Source organism: Aplidium turbinatum, chromosome 3 (assembly GCF_918807975.1).
Source record: "Aplidium turbinatum chromosome 3, kaAplTurb1.1, whole genome shotgun sequence".
Lineage (NCBI taxonomy): Eukaryota > Metazoa > Chordata > Ascidiacea > Aplousobranchia > Polyclinidae > Aplidium > Aplidium turbinatum.
Window position 1 is genome coordinate 29178636 of NC_137474.1, and position 20903 is coordinate 29199538.

General features: G+C 37.3%; 1 protein-coding gene across 1 annotated transcript; it reads left to right on the top strand.

Annotated features, from left to right (window-relative positions):
* Positions 1-652: 652 nt before the first annotated feature.
* Positions 653-17234, top strand: LOC145766465 (inositol hexakisphosphate kinase 1-like). The gene is made up of 7 exons (XM_082578182.1): positions 653-804; positions 1705-1831; positions 4192-4331; positions 5278-5357; positions 8506-8681; positions 11086-11261; positions 14793-17234. Exons 1-7 carry the CDS (start codon positions 715-717, stop codon positions 15564-15566), a joined length of 1563 nt encoding a protein of 520 aa, XP_082434308.1. The 5' UTR covers positions 653-714; the 3' UTR covers positions 15567-17234.
* The last annotated feature ends 3669 nt before the right edge of the window (positions 17235-20903 follow it).

The following is a 20903-nucleotide window of genomic DNA, read 5'->3' on the forward strand; positions in this document are numbered from 1 at the left end:
TAAACAGCTACAAATAACTTCTAGTGCATAGAAACAAGCCAAACTGGCGCGTGCAAGTCAATAATTAGCTTTAACAAGGTTTTAACTGACTACCCGGTATTACCGGGTACACGCATTTCACCGACATGTTGCTATACCAGGTAACACCGGGTACACGCACTGAAAGGGTTAAGCCAAGGATTCAACCTGTTTTGTCACCAGAACACTTCAACAAAATGGGAGTACAAAGTGTTCAAGGGACAAAATAGGTTGCATCCCAGCAAAACTAGCGCCAGAAAAGATAACCATCTCATGAACACCAAACTTAGCAGTATTTATTTGATTAGTTGTTAAGAATAACACTTTTGAAAGTTTTGAGAAAGCTTTGTTTCTACACAGATGTTGCCATATAATATATATATAAGTTTTTTCTTAAACAGCTTTAAAGTTTTCCCAAAATGGTGCAGAATTCCTTATCAGGCAACACTAGTTTTGTAGATCAACCACCTCCTTTAAAAAAATCCATCATTGCATCAGCATTTGACAGTTTCACTGCACCAACATCAGCACTCAGCAGTCTAGTTTAATTATGTATAATTATAGTTATTCTCTTCTAAAAGACTATGCTAAACCGATTAACACTGTTTTTTTAATTTTATGTAGATATTTTTATTATATATATATATATATACTGTTTCAAATTTATCATTAAGTTTATTAAATTCATTTTGCAACATGATAATTGTCAACAATATGTGTGACTTGCAATATAACCCTGAAGTTCCATTCTGCCAAGGAATTGCACTAGAACCATTTTTACATCAGGTAAGCAATGCAGAACTATTGTACATAGCTTATTGACCAAAAGATCTGAGAATCAGTTTACCAGGTCATCCAGTATTTCTGTCTTCTTTGCTTAGATTAATTCACTTTGATGACAAGTGCTATGTCTTAAGAAAGACTCATGTAGTAAACCTTTCTATGACAATCCGCTTATTCCTCCATCGGAGTCTAATCTCAAACATCAAAATTCAGACATCGCCAGAGAAATCTAAAGTGTTTATCACCTTTGTAAAATCAGTTAGTTTCAGTGCAGGTTTATCATTCATCTGTCCAAATGTTATTGCCAACCTCCTAAGTTCACCCAACACACGGAGACAAAATCCCTCCTAGCCAGTATTCCTGGAATGTCACTGGTCATTATTTTACCCGGCAGCCAAATTTATGGTACCGGTAGTGCTATATTTTACTATGAGCAATCAATATATTTATGGTACGGTAACTGTGCCATGCCATGGTACCTAAGTATTTAGATTAATGGACAGGAAGACAATTCTTCCTGTCCAACTTCAGGTATGTCAAAAAGTATATACCAGGGCTGCCAAAAACACAGCTGTATGCTCTTGAGTGGTGTCAAACTGGCCTCATTTTGAGTGTCATGACCTAAATCAATTGACATTGTTTTGTGTATAAAACCATTCGTCAACATTTCTAAATATTTGTGTCTCCCCCATGATATTGGTTTGGGTGGTGGCTTACTTTGGTGACCTTTTGGTCTTGCACTGCCATCTTTGTGCGGATTATTTGTGTTAATTGTATTTTGTATATTTTAGTTTTTTCGCCAATAAAATAAACTGAACTATCGTATGAACTATTGATAGTGTATTTGAGAATATGTATTTGAGAAAAAATTCAAAACTCAATATGCAATTACGTGTGTTGCAGGTATCGGGTAGAGCAACAATGATGTGTTTGAATGAAACCACAGTTTGCAAGCCACTGAATTACCGGGAACATTTTTTTTATAAATCTCTCCCTGCTGACATTTTACAGTTTACTCCCAGATTTAAAGGTTAGTCAATGAGTGTTTTTGTTACTTTTTTCTTCATCCATGTAGACAATCAACTTTTGTCTTTCAAGAAAATGTCAAAATGGCCAGCCTTTAAAATCTTTTATATTAATGCATTGTTATAATGAAGTTCTTTACGACAGCTCCTTTGGTTTCAAAAGGGGCTGATGTGTCTGAACCTGGCTTTAATATGTGGTTGGCATGCATCTAGGCGAATGGTGAGATCAATTTTTTGGGAAATCCTCTGTTGCAGGATGGTCATGAAAAGAATGATTGGCTGAGGTTCTTCGAGTCTCGAGCCTTGCACTGATTGTATATCATGACAGGGGTTAGACTGATTTCGCACCTGCAGAGATAAGACCGCATCATTTTGGTGACCTTCAGGTTAAGTTTTTGCATAAATCAACGTCAATCGAAAACTATTCAGGAAGTATTTCAAAGTGTCTTTTATTTTCGAATTATTCCATGGCCATTAGCTACCCATTTGTGACCAGCATTGTTACTCACTTTCTTGTTGTCATAATAATGACAGCCATTGGTGTCACAAACTCACAAATAAACTTGTCCCCTAATTGCATTTGGATTTTAGATTTTTGACAAAATTCTGGTTGAAAACAGCTCGACTATTTATTGGCTCAACTTCATAGAAAATGAAATGTGTTACCAAATTATTTAGCGACAATTTTAGTACAAAGTGTATATATTCTTAGTTGGGTTTAATGCGTAGCTAACTAGCTATAGTCATAGGCGTCGATTTTTTCTTAAAAGGAAGGAATTCTGGGTGGGCGAGAGTTTTCAAACAGATTTCATTGAATGTGTATGTTCGCAATGGTTATTGGTTAGGCCTAGTCTTTCTCACAAAGACTGCGTTTAGCGTTGCTGCAGCAATTAAGCTTTAACAAGTTTGATGTTGCTTTCTTACGTCTTGCGATCTTATGAGCGCTGCTAAACTAAACAATCTTTTTTTATGTTTTCCTTTTTGACCAAAAAAGTGCGTGACTCGTGACTTGTTATCTTCAAAGTGGCGCCTTTGGATTTGCCGCAAAATCTTCGGACCTTAGGTGACTGCTGACTGTGCTGACGGAACCTTCCCGAGCCGGAAGCTGATCCGGCAGGCAGCATGCTAACGTCAAAATGGAGCAGGTAGATTTCCATGGCTCATGCTGTCTTCTACAACTACCGGTGCATTGTCTGAGACATTGACTTCACCACTGTCCATCCTTGAAGCACTGCTTTCTTCATCAATGTCATCTCTACGTTCATTCGTGCTGGACGTGGCTTCTTCAGCGTTATCATCTCGACGTCATATCAAAAAAAAAATTTTTTTTTTCGACGCCTTTTGGAAGCTGGTTTTAAGAATGCGCAAATATATATAGATGTTTGACTAAGTTGCTTCATCTTTAACTTTTCAATAATGAATTGGCAACATCGCGCGGTGCCCCAATTTGTACCCAGCAACAAGTTTGTGAGGAAAGATTTGTAAAAAGCGATTATTTCAGTACGTGTTTAGTTTGTATCGGTTATTTTATTGCCATGTTCATTATGATGTCATATTCGTATTCCCTTACGCTGACCTGGAACTGAAGTTTGATTGTGACGTAACGAAATTCGGAGACCATTCGGAGAAAAGATCAAACGTGGCTTTCTACCACCAGGAATTGTCAGCGTGTGGCAGTTGCCGTAGCAACAACAATGCAGTGAGTATCGCCTTTTTTTTCAACGCAGCGTTGTTGCGGATGCGGAATTGCTTGTTCTGTCGGATACCTAGCGAGAGACATAGCGTAAAACAAGAAGTTGCGCTGCAGTTGGTTGGATAATTCAGCGTTTAACAAAAACGGAAATAATTGTAATGAACCCTTCATGTGTCATGAAAACAGGGTGGGCGAAACATATTTTGCCCACCCTCGTTTCACGGCCGGGTGGGCGCCGCCCACCCGGCCCACCCTATTTCGACGCCTATGGATAGTACATATATTTGTTCCACTTAATAAAGCACAGCATTGAAGCTTGTTATAGCTTGTGGTTGTATTTTAACATTGAGTAAAACCCGGCACTGTGATACGAGTTTATTGGCCTGGAAGGCTTCGTTGGAGATGCTTCACCAAAGTCAGTATAAACGGCTATGAGTATGACAACAAACAGTATCAATGGCAAGTGACGGTAGCAGTTGTGAAGTGTTTTTATCTCTTATTAGCTGTGTAAAAACAACCAACCTCATATTCGGATTTAGCGCTTCAAAATTACCTTTAATCATTTAAAGAAAAGTTGCGTTGAACGGCGTGATGTAATTTGTGAAGCGAAACCTTTGTTTACGTTACCCCTTTGCCACAAAAAGATTAACAACTTCCATTGTGGTTTGACAGGAATCATAAATGTAAATATTGAGGAGTCATCAGATGGAACTATAGAATTAACAGCGTTTCCCCATCGTGCCAGTGAAGGCTTTGATGAAGAGATACAATCGTTTGGTCCAGGCACTTCCTACACCGGTATAGAAGACATTGTGAGTAATATTCAATGTTACTTGTTATTTCTTTATTTACGTTTCTTTAAAATGTTATCGAGACAAAGAGCGTTTTGGATTCATGAAATTATTTGATCATGTCGGTGTAAACCTGTAAAATCTATGCCGTCCAACCAATGATATTTTGAAGTTTTCCACATTACATTTAGTCGACTGTCGATCTATATATAAATCATAAGAGTATCAGGTTACCGTAATACAGCACAACTTTGCTTAAAATTTGCGAGTTAAAGTGTGATCACAATATGGTGTTAATGTTTTATTGTTACTGTTTTATTGTAATACTGTTAAATATTATCCACTAGATAAATCCAATAAAGCGTGAGACCATATTGTGGTCACACTTCAGCTCACAAATTTTAGGCAGTTGTGCTGTTTTACGGTACTGATTATTGATTACATCAAGTAGAACGGCAAGAAAGATGGCCGAAGTCCACAATATGCAGAAGTGAAAACCTTGTTGAGAATCAGTGGCTTAGCAAGCTCATTGTTTGAATGATTGAATGTTAGTTGCGTTTATCACAAATATTTTACTTGATTAGATTATTGACGACGTCAATAAAAGTTTGATGAAATAACTCTGGTGATACGTAAGTGGCCATTGCACAAACAAGATCTCCAATTGCAAGTGCATAACATCTTTAGTGCGCAAACATTTCATTTGCACATAAACGGTGATTTGTTTGCTGAACACAAAAGTTTCGTGACTAGAATATTTGCTCTATTTTCACGTTTGAAAATTTTCAAGAATTGCCACGCCATACTTTGTGTGGTTTATATCCTTAACACGCGATCTTGTTATTCCAATCCACATCTCAGCTTGAACAATTGTTTGTTGATCCAACAACTACGTTAATATTTCTCGTCTTACCAATTTGTGCGTTCACCACAACTTTTATCCCTTCTGAATTACGGTGTTTTTCAGACTACTGATCACAATGTAGCATCTTCAAGTGCAAGTTTATCTCCCATACACCCCAATCACTTTCATTCTACCTCAAAAAGGTCAGTCCTTCAAGTTGTTTTGATCAATTTTCCGTTTACATTGTATTGTTGAAGCGTGGAACGATAGCAGAGTGATGATTAGAGACCTGCTAAATATGGATTGGTCTTCGACTATACGTCACCAATTAAAATGTGTTGTTGTTGTTGTTGTTTGCGTTCTGACTGTGTCCTGCAGTATTTACAATCGCATCATTTCTATTTACTTCACTGGAATGTGTCACTTCGTACTAAGATATTAGGCACTGTTTCTCCACTTCGGAATGGCCCGTTTCGGCTAGTCCGATTCGGCTGGTTTCCTATTCGGGCTACTATTTTGAATTGTATTTTGTATTTTATTCCACAATATCGTTTCTTTTGCATTCCGACAAAGAAAAATAAATTGAAATGAAATTTAGCGCAAAATGTTTGAACTATTAAATTGAAATGTTTGCTCGTACACAAAATCGACATGTATCCTACGTCACCGTCTGTATGCAAACCAAAACTAAAATCGGAAATTTTAACAACACAGTTTGAATTTTTACATTAAAAATGATAACAGAGAGATGTATGTCCGATTCTGTTTATTTAGAGAATTTTTGTATTTTATTCCACGGTATCGTTTCTTTTGCCTTCTTGCATTTTATCCAGTGTTTACCTTTGAGTGCCTTCCCAGACGGCAAAATCCGTCATTTTTACATTGATTGAACGTCTGCAGACGTTGAATCCATGTAAAAATGACGAATTTTATTGTCTGGGTTCGTTCGAAATAAGTGTTTTACATCAAAACAACATTTTTCATGATTACCAATAGAGGTTAATGAGATAAAGTCTCAGAGAAAACGTGTCAACGAAAAAAAGACAGTTGCCAAATAGCGTTTAACATAAAAGATGAAGTTAAAACCTAAGTGGCAGTTTAGAATAAACACGGGTTTCGGCGTTGCATGACTTGGAATTTTAGTTTTGATCTCAATCTCATCATCATGATTCGGAGTAAGATCTTTGTTAGATGATTCACAAATCACAAGGCTAATTGTTCTGTGGAGTGAGCATTCTGTTGCTCCGGTTTTCTTTGGTAAAGTTATGAATATGGAACGTACCATATCACTAGAGATGTTTCCGGTGTCATAAATATGATTTAAGATCTCAGTGGTTAGGTCTAAACCCCACTCATCTAAAACTTCGATAATTTCAACTATAAAAGAAATTATTTGTGGAATAAAATACAACATTCTCTAAATAAACAGAAGGCGTCGTTGGATTTGGAATTTTGTAATAGTTGAGGATTGTAATATAGTTTAAGTTTGCATACAGACAGTGACGTAGGTCGTAGGATACCGTACATGTCGATTTCATGTGAGCAAACATTTCAATTTAATAGTTCGAACATTTTGCGCTAAATTTCTTTTCAATTTATTTTTCTTTGTCGGAATGCAAAAGAAACGATATTGTGAAATAAAATACAAAACTGTAGCCAAGAGGAAACTAGCCGAATCGGACTGGCCGAATCGGACTAGCCGAATAGTAGCAGACCCTCTCCACTTACCAAAATAACGTTGATTAAACCTTTTCAAACGTTACAAAGTGAAAAATATTGCAAGATAAACTCTATTGATTTATCTTTTTGAGACTTTAATGGGCCGAAGCAACTGAAAATGTACATTTTATATATACAATGGTAAAGTACGAAGTTCTACGAATCACATTTCGAGTACAGCGCAGGATGCTGTTACGCAACATTTCATTGGGAGAAATTCATACTGTTTGTTCAGTGATAAGTTGCAGAACTTGCTGGGAGACTGGATGTTTAAACTCTTTGTCTTTTTCTGAAAGAAAGATCGTGAACATGACAAAGTGACTTTGCTTCGGTGAAAAGTTAACTTTTTGTGTGTGGCAATACTTACCAATGCATCAGTATATTAATTAGATCGATCTTGCCTCTCTGCAAAATCGTTTTAAAAAGGTTATATAATAAAGAACTATGTTTTAAATGTGCTCAATCAATCTCGCTATGCTTTCACACTACACAATGTTAATTTGCAAAGTCGGCAGGTTATAGTTGTTTAACTTTGCAAGTGATGTGTATCATTCTTTTTTTACTTTTAATTAAAAAGTTGCCATGCCAAATGGCACGTTCTTTTTGGACTTTTGGAACATCCAGACAATGATATTGATACCGAATGCGGAAATTAAATTGCTTTTGACACGCGGAAATTGGGCTGTGTTTTGTGTATGGTATATGCTTAAAACTCAATTTTAGAATCCTTCAAGATTCTCTTTTGTCGAAAACAATTTTATACCACATGCTTCAACCAACGTAAAAGATTGGTGTGAATCACAACACATTTTTCACTCGTCGTTTTCGTCAAAACTGTGATGCACATTTGCTATTTCAATAGAATGCGAATATTCCATTTCGGCACATCCAGTAAAGTAAACGCTTAAAATGATATATTTTTTCCATGCGTATATATGCTATAATTCTCATCACGCAAATGAAATAGTAAGCCTTCGCAGTTTTATGACGGGAAAGCAGTCAGTGTTTGCAAGTTTTAAGGAGGCAACTACTTTGTGATCTTTATTCGGGTATGGTATATATATATATATGGGTCTGCTACTATTCGGTGAGTCCGATTCGGTGAGTCCGATTCGGTGAGTCTGATTCGGTGAGTTCCTAACTTCTAACCCCTAACCTTAACTCCTAACCCCTAACCCTAAAACGGCAATGATAATTAGGCTATGGTACCCGATAATTTAAAAAAAAAATTGAAAAAATCCCCCGTTAAGGGATCGGACTCACCGAATCGGACTAACCGAATCGGACTCACCGAATCGGACTCACCGAAACGGGCCATTCCGATATATATAATATTATATATTTATCATGCAATTTATCGTTCCATTTTTACTAATTTTTCCCATTGATAGATGAACTTTAACCCTTGCTTGAGAAGTCTTGCACTCAACACCTACCTTGTGAAGAAGTTTTTTTTCGATTGTTGACGGACTCACTCAGCAAACTATTGCTTTGTACATTTTTTCAACGTTTACAAACATTGAATCAACTTAAAAGAATTGATTTACTGACCTGGATATTGCGGATTGTTTACCGAAATGCCTTTCAGTGGCGAGAGGCTTATGTTAAGATCCTTTGCTTATTTTTACTCAGAATAAAACTTAAAAGAAGCGGGAGTCTTTGTGTCACTGATGATTTATCTGATGAAGATCAGGGCTCAGATGAAGAATCGTCGCTCTCTTCCAGCATTTCCATCAATCCATGGATCGTTAAAGTTCACAAAGAAGGATTAAAACGCTATCTACGGAGCCAGGACAGAGCAGTACAAAGTGAGCTTGTTTGGGGTTTCGTTTTATTTACTTCTCCCGTTTTAGCTTTTATATATGTAAAGAGCTTTATTGTTTGCCACTAAATATTGTTTTTGTTTTCTCTCCATCATTTAACTTTAAAAGAACAATAACGATGGCGGAAAGTTGAATGTCTATGCAGTTTGATTGAATGTCTTTGCAGTTCTATTTAAATAAGCTGACGATGCTATTAGTATTACTGTAGCGAAATCGATTCTTAATAAATTACACTGAGAGGTTAGATTGTTGTGCAAATGCCAGCATTTGATGAATGCGAAATAGCAGTACTAGTTTGACTGACTACAGTCTACTCTTGAGTGCTATTAATTTAACTACTTTTCCAACCTCTGCTGACTTCGCAAAATACACGCCATCATGTAGTGATGTAGCCTACTGCATTTGACTCGGCACGAAGTACAAAGTTCAGGGACATCACAGTTTGACCTCAATGTTGAACCGGCCCAGACAGCAAAATCCGTCTTTTCTACAACGGATATAGACGTTAAATCAATGTAGAAAGGACCGATTTTGCTGTCTGGAGATTTGAAAGTTTAAGATCGGAACACAAGTGTTGCAGCTAGTTTGATTACTGAAGAACCAAGGCGTTAAGTGATAGTTTGTCTGGTATGTTTGTTCTAAAACTGCCTCCGAATTACCTTAATCAGCTTGCGATCGTGCTTAGCGTGTGGTGAAACATGGGCTGGTTAGTAAATTGCTTAATCGTAAATTGCTAAATAAGCTGTTTCAATTTAAATTGTTTGGACAATTTAATAATCGGTTCTAAGGAGGATAATACTGTATTGTCCCACGAACATGTAAAACAAAGCAGTAGAGTTTTTGACATTACTTTTATTAAGGGGATGTGCCGATTTTGTGAAGTCATTACGGCCCGATCGAACGAAACTAAAAGACACCTACTCGAGTTTCACCCTTGTTTGGAATCATCAGCGGTGCATATTATTGTGCTTTCCTATCAAGTTGGAAGTTTTATTCCTGCTTAAGGCGCATGGATATGCACCACTTCTATTTTCGTTCGATCGGAGCCTTAATTATTTTTACTCAACACATCAACATATTGAATGAAAATTCTGCAATTTGCACCTTTCGGATTTCTTGAAGCCCTCATCAGAAAATCAATATGTGTACCTTACATAGTAACTACAAACAGGTCTGCTTTCGTTTTGACCCAGATAAAAAGTAAATTTCAACTTGCAAACTACAGATGGTGCTGTTAAAACGGAACAGTACAACATTAGATATAATGGCAAAAGCAACAAATCGCATATCAAGGTTTCTTGATCAGCCGAAAGGAGCCGAAAACGTTCGCTTTATTATATAAATTTTCATTTCCCCTTTTTGTGTTTGAATAAAATTAATGCTACATTCTGTGTTGTTGCTCAGTGTTATATTATCATAGGTAGTAAATTTTCCATGAATCTTGTGCATTCTATGCACTACTTTACATCATTTTACATTATTGTGTCATAACATGCGTTAAAAGAAATGGCTGCCATGCAATGAATAATTCACGACTTGCGGGGATGCTGTGTCGAATTATTGCATTAAAATTCATCTAATAAATCCAATCGAGTATTAAACTCACTATGTTTTAAGACGGAATTTTTGTATTCAAAAAGTGACCGATCTTCATCATAATTTATTTTTAAATAACAAGAAGTTAAATTCACGTGTCCTCATTTCATTCATATGTGATATGCCAACTTTGTTAAACCGAATGTTGTCAAGCTAGAATTACCGTTTCTTGCGTCACCAGTCTCCTGTTGCGTATTACAAACGATTGCTGCACTATCCCATACAACAATGCTGCAATCACGTTTTTGAAACACCATCTCCATTTAATCTATTGCAAGGACGTCGTGCAGCTTCATTGTATAATCCAAAAGTCGAGACAAGACTATGTGGCTCGATTTGTTGAACCGCTATAGGTTGTATATATCTTAACGCTCAGGCGCCATGAAGCAGCCGGCGTGAATTTCTATGAAATCTATTGAAACGTGAAGCTGCTATACGTGCCGAGGTCTGTGTCTTGGTGTTTTTTATGTCGTTCGTGTTTTGCATCGTCTGTAATAAGTGAGCACATATAGGTAAAATGCATTGAAATATGTATGTATTTCTTTATTATTCCACAATCACTTAGGACCTGGGAAATTCTTTATGCTAATTTAATTGACTTCCTGTTTGTCTATTCATGTCATTCTTTGAAAAGGCTAAAGTAATCTGCACTGCCATCGTTTACCACAGTCTATTAATTCAAGCAGTTCAAACAATGGCTTTTTTTCAGAAACTTGCGACGTGATCAATTATATTTAAATAAACTCCTCCTACAATTATTGATAAATCCTCCTACTCTGCGCTTTCTCTTCAGAGTACATTCTTCTTGAGAACGTCGCCTCCCAATTTCGACGCCCCTGTGTCCTCGATTTAAAGATGGGCACTCGTATCCATGGCGACCATGATGACGAAGACAAGAAATTACGCCTCGAAAAAAAATCGGCGACGACCACCACACAAAGCCTTGGTGTGCGCTTGTCCGGCATGCAGGTATGAGTCGTTGAACGTTTGGAAGTTTGACAAGTTATTCCTTGATAGACGATTAGTTATTAATTATAATAAATTCTCAATGATTAAAAATCAGCACTTGATACATGCATAAGTTTTGGTGCTTTCAATATTTCTTATTGAAAGTACGTCTTATGATGCCTTGCGTCTTGTAAAGCCAGTTTAATCTTTTGCTGTCATGAAGTGTTTCGTCGTATAAACGATTTTGCAAATCAACATAATCACGTGCAAGCAACTCAGCGATATGGAATCACACATCGCTCAATCGTTGAGTAATTGGAAATGCAATGCCCGATTATTACTTTGGGATAATAGTCTATTCTGCATAAGGTGACAAAGTTGTTTCATGGGATTTCACCGTGGCAACCCTGTTTATTTTCATACTTTCTGATAAATGATGTCAACAAGGCATTCGTCATCTTCGTAGTTAGGGACAAAAGATTTATCCAAAGCGAATGACAATTAATTTAGTCTTAAAATAGTCCTCATCAAACACATGTGGCGACAATACGGAAGGTTCTTTTGTCTTGTTCGTAACAGAAGTAGTAAACAATCGTTCGGATTCATTGTTTAAAGATAATGTTTACATTACACGACGTTAGAACATCGTGTGATCAACATAGCGTGTGCTACTTATATAGAGTCACAAAGTAAACAGAACTTCTAATAGTGAATATGTTTTGCTAAACAATGTTCTTCATTAGTGTTTGTGCTGAAAAGTTTTTGGTTTGTTTGCACATGAGCACAAAACTTACAGCATCCGCTGCTATGATCGTACGCCTTATATTAATATCTGTATTGCCTACAGTGGGTACGCAAGTTTAAAAGTAGATTTAGGTCTAAAGTGAAATTACTTTTTTGGTTCTTGGATGACTACTCCTTGAAATTTTGCATACCCGCTATAAAAGCAATTTATGACTTTTCCTAATCTGAAGTAGGCCTACTGTAAGTATATGTTCGCAACGTAATCGCTGATGTGCTAACAATGAAAGAATTTGAATTTAAGGCCCATAGCTTGTGGAAACAGAACCTTCAGCGCTAACTCTCTTCTGTATCGGAATGGCCCGTTTCGGTGAGTCCGATTCGGTGAGTCCGATCCCTTAACGGGGGATTTTTTCAATTTTTTTTTTTATAAATTATTGGGTAGTGTAGCCTAGTTATCATTGCCGTTTTAGGGTTAGGGGTTTGGAGTTAGGGTTAGAGATTAGAGGTTAGGAACTCACCGAATCAGACTCACCGAATCGGGCTCACCGAATCGGACTCACCGAATAGTAGCAGACCCCTTCTGTATAATTACTGGGGCTGATTCGTTCTCTCCTCGGTTATAAAATTTTGTTTTAATTAAATCAATGATGTATATAAAATTTGACTTTGCAACCAACTTCCCCTTATATGAAAGTTTGATAACGATGTGTAGCGCTACTTTTCATGCGAAATAATAATTACTATGAGCCTCGTCAGTGGACGACCAAACACTTGTGCAATTACGTCATAATGTTATCCTTGAGTGTTATGTATGATTTAATCCGAGGGTTTCCATGATTTGATTGTTAAAATAATTGGACGCTGGTTTTCAATCAAAATAATTCGAGGGAGACAGACTTCAATGAACTTATTTTCTGCCAAGTAAGAATTATCAAATCTCTAGCTGCTTTAATTTCTTGTTCAGATGTTTGGCTTTTGATGTAAGTTATTTTTAGAAAAAACAATTTTGAGAGAAAAATAATTAAATTTCTCAGGCGACATTTGTAGTATGCGTTAATTTGCTTTTCAATAGCTTTGGTCTTTAGTAGGCTATCATGACGTAATGTTTTGTGTACTCACCGTGGCGTGTGTGTATTGTTTTCAGTTCCATGCCTTTTCTATAATATGTTCATAGGCCTGATTTCTGCCTCATTTGGCAGACTGTTGCTATCTGCAGTTTACTAAAAACCACACTTTCTCCATTGCGTACCTTTAGGGATGGGCAATTCAGAATAATTCACTATTCCAGAATTATTCCGGAATACTAAATCGAATCCAGAATACCGAATCCTATTAACTTCCAGGCTCCAGCAACGCAGAAAGTAAACAATTTCATGCAATGTTTATTTGCAATTTTAGACACAATATGATAAGCAACACAATCAAAGTAGATGTGTGCTGCAGTGCAACATATTAAGGCATTCCAAATGGAAGAAGGAAGTTTTCTTAGAAAGGCACTAGATCTAAAGGTGGATGAGAAGAGGAAACGCGGTCGTCCAAGAAGAACGTGGAAACAACAAGTGAAGGATGAATTTTAAAAAGTTGGACTGAAGGAGGAAGATGCAAGGGACAGGGTGAAATGGAGAAAAGGGATTAAAACAATTGCTGCGCGGAAACAATCGGCCACCCCCACTAGTGGGAAACAAACCGACGATGGATTATGATGATGATGATGAAATGACTGGCACCAGTCAAACGGAAGTGCAGCTTAGTTGCCGTCAAGCCCGCACGAGAAAAGCATCGCTCGGAAGATGCTGATGTGGCAGGTATGCCGAGATATTTCAGAGCCAACTCCTTTAGCAGGGACATTTGCTCAATGTTATTACGCCACCAGTCAAACTATCGCAGAGTCGCATACGCACGTGGATTGCAAAACAAAGCATTGCATGATGTGTGTGTACGTGTGCATGTGTACAAAGCGTGAAGAAAATTGCGCGCTTAGTTTCTTTGATTGCTCATGCGAGCGAGTGACGTAGGGATGCATGCGCTGTGCCTGCACAACCCGTGCAAAAGGTTTTTGAAAGTGTGGGTGGTGTCAGTGCAAAGAAAAAAGTGAGTAAACCACACTTTTTTCCGTTCACTGTCTCAACTCTCAAGCTGACAGCTTGCAAAGTTGCAAGACTTATGCATATCTTTAAAACCGAATTTTATTACCCCGTTTTATTGCCATTTTGGATTCGGATAGTTTAAGGATCAGAATCCTTCTGGATTCGGTATTCTGAATTGCCCATCCCTGCGTACCTTCCTGAAACCTGATTGGTGGTATCTTTCATGCTTACGCCAATAAGTAGCTTGCGACTGCCCACTTCAGGCTACAGTATGATGCATGATTGTAAGGAGGTTTTTGGAAGTTGAAATTGTCCAGATCTCATTTGTGCTAAGGCAGTACTATTTTTGCATTCCTTGCCAATGATGTATTTTTGTGAAATGGCACTGAAGATATTTTGCGTGGGTGCTTCAGGATTTTGTGATGTTTTCAGTAGTGATGTATCTTATTTCTGTAGAAGGATATATTTGAAAATTTTTCAGTTCAATTCCATCAAGTTATCCTTTGAACTATTGATGCCGTACGTTGCACCGAACTGAAGTACTTGGTACAGTTTTCTATTCTTTATTGGACCTACATGAAAGCCATGTACTTCCTTCCTTCATATCATATTGAACCAAAAAATGTCAAAACGAAATGAGAACAGAGCTTTAATATACATCTTTTTTGCATTATATCTATTAATTTGACCTGTGTAGTCTAGAGAATCTTTCTTGTTTCAGGTTTACAACGCAGATACCAGAGGATTTGTCTGTCACGATAAGTATTATGGAAGGACATTAGATGTCGACGGCCTACGGGAGGCTCTGCATCAGTTCTTTCATGATGGACTCCACACAAGACATGAGCTTCTTCTACCGGTGATTAAAAGATTGCGATCCATCCGGGACAGTCTGATGCGGCTGAAGAGCTATAGGTTTTACTCCAGCTCCCTTTTGATCATGTACGATGGTGACCCCAGAAGCATTACAAATCTTCAACCGAATATTGATCCATCTGCACACGCTCTGAAAGTTTCATTTGCTAAACCAAATGAGCATAATGTGGAGAGGCAAACCGCTGTCGTATCCGATAATTGCGATTCGTGTCCGGAGCAGGATACAATTGATCCATTTCCTTTGGATTCGGTGACCTCTACTTGTTATTGTCATTCGCATAATTGCCATTGTGTCAATGACAAGTGCACTGAACAAAGCGGTTTCTGTTGTGACAACATCCGTTTGCAACGATCGCCATGCCCGTGTGTGCGCGTTTCGTCGCCGGGAAATGAAACTGGTAAACCCAATATGGCAGCAATGAGCAGCCAACTAACCACAGCAGCACCGCGTCACGAATCACGTTCAGTTCATGTTGACATCCGAATGATCGATTTCGCGAAATCCACTCATCAACATATGGACACCTCTGTCGTTCACGATGGCCCAGACCATGGCTACATACTTGGCTTAACAAACTTGATAAAACTTTTCGAAGATATTTCAAAGGGAAACTTCTGATGCCGTTGTCTCCTGCAAACTTTAACTTTCCTGGTCGTGACGTCATGGTAATTGACACCGTCAGAGTTTCTGCATCAAACAAATTAATTATCGCAAATAGACGTTTATTCAGGGTTTAGTGTTATTACTGATTTACTGTGCTGCTTTGAGATGTAAAAGTTGTTATAAATCTTCTGTGGATTGTATTTATGACCAGATATCATGTTGTTTCTTTTGAAAATGCAACACATTCCCTTTTATAAATGCTTTTATTTATGTGCTCAAAATATTTTCCTCTTATTGAAGGGTTTTCACTCCCTTATCCGTTGGTTGTCTTTAAACTTGAACAGTTCCAGTTTTCAACTATTTGTCATTTTGTGTTTCGATAATTACAGTATATGTCAAGATTAACAGTTCCATTCAAACCCAATGTTAATTGTCGTTTAGAACTTGGTTGATGCCGCGTGTAGCCTATATATGATCTGTTTCCATGTTGACAAAAAACAAACCAATGTTCGGTTTGTTTAGATAAGCTTGTATTGTAGTACTTTGTTCATCTTTCGGTGTTTTAGTTATGTTTATATAGACACAGTATATTATATCACAGTATAATGTTACATGATACAGTATTGATTCATTTCCGACCAAACATTTAATCTTAGTCCAGTCGTTCGCTTACCGTCCTCGACCGTACTGAAACTTACTGGCAGACTACCGTAGATTTATTACAGTAAGTACATTGGAAACATGATTATTTTTAAGAGGAGAGTTATTTCGTATGAAGTTTATTTTAGCTTCATATTAACTTATTCAAAGATTTGCTGTTAAAGAAGAAAGCTGTAACACTCAAATTACTCTCACTTGTCAGAAATAATCTATGTTCGATCGCTGACGAAGCGAATGATCGATGAAGCAACTCTCCCTATGCGGTTGCCTCCTTCGCTGCTTTCACTATTTAATTTATGCAATATCACTTGCCCCTATCCCTGTCGGCAAATCGGTCATTTTTTAGGTTGATTCAACGTCTGTGGACTTGTAAAAAAGGATTTGCAGACTGGGCGTACTGTACTTACTACCGTGTTTTTGCGTCAAATATACGTCTTGTATCCAATAAATGCCAACTGCAGGCTGCATTGTTCGAGAATATTGTGTAACTATTGATGAATACAATAATACTTTGTGGTCTGCAGCAATATATTGCAACGTAAGTCCTTCTCCATTAAGGTGTAGTTCGATGACGTACAATCCTCAACGGCCCTGGGCACAACTTACTACTGTACATTTTATATTAAAATGTCACCACGTGAAAGAAACATGGATTTGACGGCCTTCAAACTATGATGAATTTATTACAGCGTGCTCTTGAATGGAAGACATAATATTAGTGTCTCTACCATTAGTTCTACCTGGCCAAGGTTTATACCAGGTTTGACCATTGTAAACGCTTCTTCATCTTCAACAGATTAATTATGTATGATCAACTGTCGCCTCCCATATGAACTCCCTCCATTTCGCTCTGTTTATTGTAAACGCATTAACCATTAATGCCCAAAATTAAAAAAATTAGAATTTTTGTATTCCACTGTCTTGGTAACTTTTTCAAAATGGTCTTTAAGCACATTGTATGCAATTTTTCTTAAAAACAAACTCTTGAAAGTATTAGTTTTATGGCGTATGGTATATCATACACTGGGCATTTAAGTTAAGTTTGTTACACATTTCAATCATCTTCTGGTGTATTTTTATTGAAAGCTTCGTCTTTGATAGAACTGTTAGTAGGCTACAGTCATTACTAGTTTTACTGTGATTTAGAAAGTGAAATAATTGGCATCAACACAAAGTAGTCAAGGCTAGGCATGTTTCACAAAGTAAACAGTCAAAAATTGATCACGGCAAAATATTAATAAAATAAAGCATTTTTGTAACAAAGCTTAGCACATAAAACAAAAATTGCGATGGGAAATCAGTCCACAACATTCTTTTCAGGTGTTTTACTTTTTCACTAAACACGAAGCAGACAAATAAAATGGCAAACATCTACGTTTTTAGAACACTACATATTGTAGGCCTAAAGGCTATCAAAATAATGTAGTGCAGTGCAATAACAACTTGACTGGTGTATTTAAGCAAGGACATTTTGTTGTCCACATACCTCCACAGCAGACATAATTTGATTAAGCTAGCATTGAGGCAAAACCTAAAAGCACTGCTGTAAAATAACAATTTACTAAAAAAAGTTTGAATATTTGGACACTAAAATTTAACACACCCTCTTCTTGGCAGGTAGTTTGACACTCCGTACTTTTAAAAGCCTCTGACTTTATCGAGTAAACCTGATGTGGCAATGTCTTCAAGTTTTCAAAGAGATCTACTCTCCCCATTGTTTGGTTGTATAGCTTTATGAGACTTGGCTGGGGTGCAGCCACCTGCTTCCTCTCAGACCTCTTTCAACGCTCACATGTACCAACAGAGGCCGCAAGGCTTTTTATTGGTGATAAGTGATCAATAACTGCTGTCGTTCCAGTATTACCTTTTCCCCCCTTAACGTAGCCAAATCAATGTCTTTCTCAATGTTTCTTCTCAATGTTTCACGTTTTTGACGCAAAGTGTGACGTCACTCGACTTGCAAGGTGATTTTTGAAACCTACCCGACAAACAAAGTAATTGTAAGTTTAGAAAGTTGTTCGTGTAATTAGGGATACTTTATTAATGACATCATAATACCTTTTGTTACATCACAATTGAATTTGAAAACGCAGTTTCCACTTCCAGTAGCAAGTATGAACAAACAGCAACTTGTACAAGTACTGTACTGTAGAGTTTTTTCTTTTATATATATCTATAGAACTTAGTTGATAAAAAAAATGGTTGTAGAAAGGCAGAGCCTCATCTTACTGAATGTATAGCCATAAAATAGCTTACCTGCATGCTGTAGCCTACTACAGCCTCTGCAGGTATACTTCGGAAATAGTTTTTACAACAAAAACATAAAATTGCCGAAGTGATAAGCATTGGTTAATCATGCATCCAATATTTTGTTTGCTAGCAAGAGGAGGATAACAAACGTTTGTTTATTTTTTACCAGAAAACGATTTACTTTTTAGCAATAACATACTTTATGGATACATTAGACTTGCTTGAAAGATTCATTGAAGATGAAGAACCAACGGTTAACTTATCACGCAGGATGATTAGGGATGCACAAAATCCATATGACTATTACGAGGATGACCAGTTTCATGCACGCTACAGATATAGCATAGCTGTTGTAGTAGAACTGTGCCAGCAACTATCCGATAGTTTCACAGAGCGAAGTCAATCCCTCTCACCAATGCTACAGTTGCTTGTTACCTTGAGATTCTATGCAACTGGACATTTTGAACGGAGTGATGGTGACTTGATTCAATGTCACCAAACGACTGTATGCCGTACAGTAAAAAAAGTTTCAGCATATATAGCTGCAAGGAAAAACATATACATAAAGTTTCCATCATCGCCAGCAGAAATTCTGCATACCAAACAGAAGTTTTATGGTATTGCCAATTTTCCTCGTGTAATAGGTGCAATTCATTGCACACATATACGGTAGGCCTACCTATAGTTTTACCTGGTGGTAAAAACGCTGAAAGTTTCCGGAACAGGAAAGGCTATTTCTCAATAAACACCCAGTGCATTGTTGATGCAGAATTACACATTACAAATATTGTCGCATCATGGCCAGGAACAACCCATGATTCACGGATCTTTCATAATAGCCGGATTTGTTTCCAATTTCAACAGGGCAATGTTAATGGAATACTGCTAGGAGATGGTGGTTACGCTTGGCGAAGTTATTTACTGACTCCGCTGCAAAACCCATTAGGTGCAGCACAAGTGCGCTATAATAGAAGCCAAATCAAGACACGAGGAGTTGTGGAAAGAGCTTTCGGTGTTCTTAAACAAAAATTCCGCTGCGGACCAAATTAGAAAATACATTGGTTATCATTGTGGCAGTGGCCTGTCTGCACAATGTTGCTATCTCTCACAATGATATCATTACGGGAATGGACTTCCATGAAGACTTTTCAAGTGATTCACATCAAAATGACAATAATCAACAAGGCAACTTGTTTCGAAGCCAGTTCATCACTGAACACTTTTCTTAAAGGACTTCTGTTGCTCTGCTGCATTACCATCATTTCTGTTAACTCTGTATATTTTATTGTCGAATTTACAAACAAAACCAATGCAATGAATGGTTATAGGTAAATTGTTCGTCAACAGTTGTTCGTAAAACAATTGTTCGTAAACAGTTGTTCGTAAAACAATTGTTCGTAAACTGTTGTTCGTAAAATGATATCCGTAAAACAATTCTTCGTAAAGCATTTCTTCGTGTACATCAAATTTCAACTGCATGCACGAAAAAATGCTTTAGGAAGAATTGTTTAACGAAGAATTAATTTTACAAACAATTATTTTAGCAAGCTTCAAAAAGTGCCCTGCACGATGGACTGATTACACAACTTCACCGCAATCCTTTGTAATCCAGTTTGCAAAAATGCTTAAGTCAAGATCCGCCGCTGTTAAGTCGCCTTTTTTGGCGACTTAAATTGGTAGCTCAAAACCTGGAATGAAACGAGTTTTAAGCTAGGCTTAAAGTAAGAATAGTTTCTGCAGCGCAAAACTCGGCTCAAGCCCCCAGCTTGCTCAAAATAAACCTAGCTTAACGCCAAGCTCTTCTCAGGCAAGCGGAGTTTTAGTCAAGCTCGGTTTAAAACTTGAGCGCTCTGCAGAAACTAATTTGCAAGGTCGCTTGGCCAAGCCACCCTTTGAGCTGCACTTCATAATAAAACTGGTTTTAAGCCACGTTTTTGACGCAAAGTGTGACGTCACTCGACTTGCCATGGTGATTTTTGAAACCTACCCGACAAATAAAGTAATTGTCAGTTTAGATTTTAGAAAGTTGTTGGTGTAATTAGGGATGCTTTATTAATGACAACATATAATACCTTTTGTTACATCACAATTGAATTTAAAATGCAGTTTCCAGTTGGTGGTAGCAAGTTAGCAGCCTGTTACAACAAGACAAGCATACATATTGATGTACAGTAGTAGCAACAATTTGTAGGCTACAAGTAGCAGTTGTTTTTTAACAACTTTGTAACTGAAAAATGGCAGTGAACCATAAATGTCTGGAGGTTTGTCAAGGGGCTAAATAGGGAAGGGTATTAATAAAAACAAAAATTAGAAGTATTATTGAAGTCTACAAATAGATTGAATGAAGTTGTAGCCTACGTTGCATCATTCATAGTTTCAAGCAATAACTTCTTTTCTGCCTCTGTATAATTGCTGGATCTGCTTTTTTGTATTCCACCTGTA

Bases quoted from the DNA above. Each gene is read 5' to 3' on its own strand.
- LOC145766465 (XM_082578182.1), top strand. From the start codon at position 715: ATGATAATTGTCAACAATATGTGTGACTTGCAATATAACCCTGAAGTT. The intron at 805-1,704 runs GTAAGCAATGCA...CGTGTGTTGCAG, and splicing joins TAGAACCATTTTTACATCAG to GTATCGGGTAGAGCAACAAT. The intron at 4,332-5,277 runs GTGAGTAATATT...GGTGTTTTTCAG, and splicing joins ACACCGGTATAGAAGACATT to ACTACTGATCACAATGTAGC.